Consider the following 2,825-nt stretch of genomic DNA (forward strand, 5'->3'; position numbering starts at 1 on the left):
TTACTGGATTTTGAACTGTTGTGTAGATGTCTCTAAAATCTTCATCATCCTTGTACATTTCTACCATCTCCTCAAAACCTACAACACCCACTTTATACTCTTGCAAAAGAAAACTTACCTTGCTCGATGCATCTGCTACTTTATTAGACTTACCACTCTTATGCTTTATTACAAAAGTGAAACTTTGCAGAAATTCCACTGCTTCTGATTTAACTTTGGCTGGTTATTATTAAACTGTAAAGCGTGATTGTTTGAATATAAGATGAAGGCAGTAAGTAATGCCTCCACTTTTTCAATGCCTGCACAATAGCGTAAAACTCCTTGTCATAAGAAGAATATTTCTTCTTCGCATCATTCAGTTTCTCACTGAAATACGCTATTGGCCTTCTCTCTTGACTCAGTACCGCACCAACTTCTACTCCACTTGCATCTGTTTCTACTTGAAAGATTTTCTCAAAATTAGGCAATGCTAGAATTGGCTCCTCTCTTATCTTCTTTTTCAACAGATTAAAGTTTCTATCCGCTACTTCTGTCCATCGAAATGGCTAATTGACCTCCTTGATTGTCTCAAGGATTGGTGCACAAACTTGACTAAAACCTCTTATTAACTTCCTGTAAAAACTAGCAAGTCCATGGAGCTTCTTACCTCAAATACGCTTTTGGTAGTAGGCCAGTTCCGCATTACTTGTACCTTCTCCGGTTCTATCTTCAAGCCCTCTTTGGAAACCACAAATCCTAAGTACACCAGCTCCTCTTTCATGAAACTACACTTCTTCAAATTTATTAGTAGTTTCTCCTTCTGTAGAGTTCTCAGGACCAACTTAAGATATTCTAAATGCTCCTCTTTACTTTTGCTAAAAATCAAAATATCATTAAGGTAAACAATAAAAAATTTACCTGCATACTCCTTCAACACTTCGTTCACTAGTCTCATGAACGTGCTGGGTGCATTAGTGAGCCCAAAAGGCATCACCAACCACTCATATAGTCCACTATTTGTTTTGAAGGCAGTTTTCCATTCATCGCCTTCCCGAATCCTTATCTGATGATATCCGCTCTTCAAATCTATCTTAGTAAAGTATCTGGATCCACTTAAATATTCCATTAAATCATCCATTCTGGGCAAAGGAAATCTGTACCTGATCGTTATCTTGTTGATAGCTCTGGAATCAACCCCTCTCTGATCAGCCTCTCTCTGATCAGCCCCTTGTCCATCAGTTCCTGTACTTTCCTTGCAACCTCCGTGTTTCCCTGAGGAGTTAGTCTATATGCAGCTTTATTGGGTAGACTTGCCCCTGGTATTAAGTCTATATGGTGGCTAACACTTCTAACCGGTGGTAATTCATCCATGATGATATCCATAAAACTATCTAACACAACTTTAATTTCTTCAGGCAAATCATTTAAATTCGTAGAGGTTAAGATTACCTTGGGCCTCCCTACGATAGCAAAATGCAACTCCTCGCTTTTGTCAACCTCCTGCAACCATTCTTTCCCGCTTATCAACATAATACTATTCTCAGGTGTTCCTTTATCAGCATCATTCTTCAATGGCAACAACGTGTGCTTGTTCCCATCCTTCTCTATGGTATACGTGTTCCTTCTCCCGTCATGAACCGCTTTCCGATCAAATTTCCATGGTCTCCCTAATAGTATATGACATACATCCATGGGCATTATGTCACATAGAATCACGTCTTTGTATGTACCGATCTGCATTTCCACCTTACATTGCTCCGTCACAATGACTTGATGGCCCTTCTGTAACCAATACAATTTGTAGGGAGCAGGATGTGCCATCCTTGCTAACCCAAGCTTATCCACCATCTCTGTGGACACAAGATTGTCAGTACTCCCACTATCAATTATGACCTTACAACACTTACCCTTTGATTTACATGTAGTTATGAACAAGTTCTTCCTTTGCGCAGGTTCTCCACCCTCCTTTTCTGCTCTAAGAAAATTTCTTCTAAATAGTAGTGATTCACCTTCTTCAGGGGGTTCTTCTTTCTCCTCAAGTCGAGGTGGTTCTGGCTTTGCCTAAACCAAATTTTCACCCCTCTGGCTTGCTGATTTGTTATGAGGATAGTCCCATGACATGTGTCCCCATTCTCCATAGGTATAACACCTAACATCTCTTCCTCACCCTCTTCCTCTGGGTGCGAATCTTCCTCTACTAGATTCACCCCTTTGTGGTGATCTGCCACTCGAACTTCCTGCTTCATGCTGATGCTGTGTTCCTCTGGATCTGGCAGCTCCTCTACCTCTCACTGAGCTCTTTCCTCTATTCCTTTGACTCTGTTTCCTCAATATTTTCTCCTCTGCCTTTAGACTTGCTTGATAGGCATCCTCAACAATTTTCAGACTTAACAAGCTAATCTCATCTTGTATCTCATACCTTAACCCATTTATATATCTAGCTATCTTTTCCACATCATCTTCTACATGTCCTGCTCTAATACTTAGTCTATAGAATTCTTCTGTATACTCCTTAACAAACATTCCTTTTTGTTTCAAATTTTGCAATTGCTTAAAAAGATTCAAATGATAATCTTTAGGCAAAAACTTGGCTTTCAGTTTGCTTACCATTTTATCCCATTGCTTGATCTTAGATTTCCCTTTCCTCGTTCTTGATGTCTGTACCTCGTCCCACCAGATGGCTGCATGACCCTTCAATCTGGTGACTACAAACTTCACCCTCTTATTCTCCTCAACCTCTTCATAGTCAAAGTATTGATCTATGGATCTGATCCAATCCATAAGCTCCTCCACATTCAGACTCCCTTCATACATAGGGATCTCCATCTTGGGTTTGCTTCCTACTT

General features: G+C 40.0%; 1 protein-coding gene across 1 annotated transcript; it reads right to left on the bottom strand.

Annotated features, from left to right (window-relative positions):
- Nucleotides 1-1,146: 1,146 nt before the first annotated feature.
- On the bottom strand, nt 1,147-1,827 carry LOC149153402 (uncharacterized). The gene has a single exon (XM_089443812.1). The coding sequence runs from the start codon at nt 1,825-1,827 to the stop codon at nt 1,147-1,149; it is 681 nt and encodes a 226-aa protein (XP_089299938.1).
- Nucleotides 1,828-2,825: the final 998 nt, after the last annotated feature.

This window comes from Pinus tabuliformis, chromosome 9 (genome assembly GCF_031772625.1).
Source record: "Pinus tabuliformis cultivar Carrire ecotype Pingquan chromosome 9, CPIR1, whole genome shotgun sequence".
Lineage (NCBI taxonomy): Eukaryota > Viridiplantae > Streptophyta > Pinopsida > Pinales > Pinaceae > Pinus > Pinus tabuliformis.

Coding starts and splice junctions, on each gene's coding strand:
- LOC149153402 (XM_089443812.1), bottom strand. CDS start 1,827: ATGGTGGATAAGCTTGGGTTAGCAAGGATGGCACATCCTGCTCCCTAC.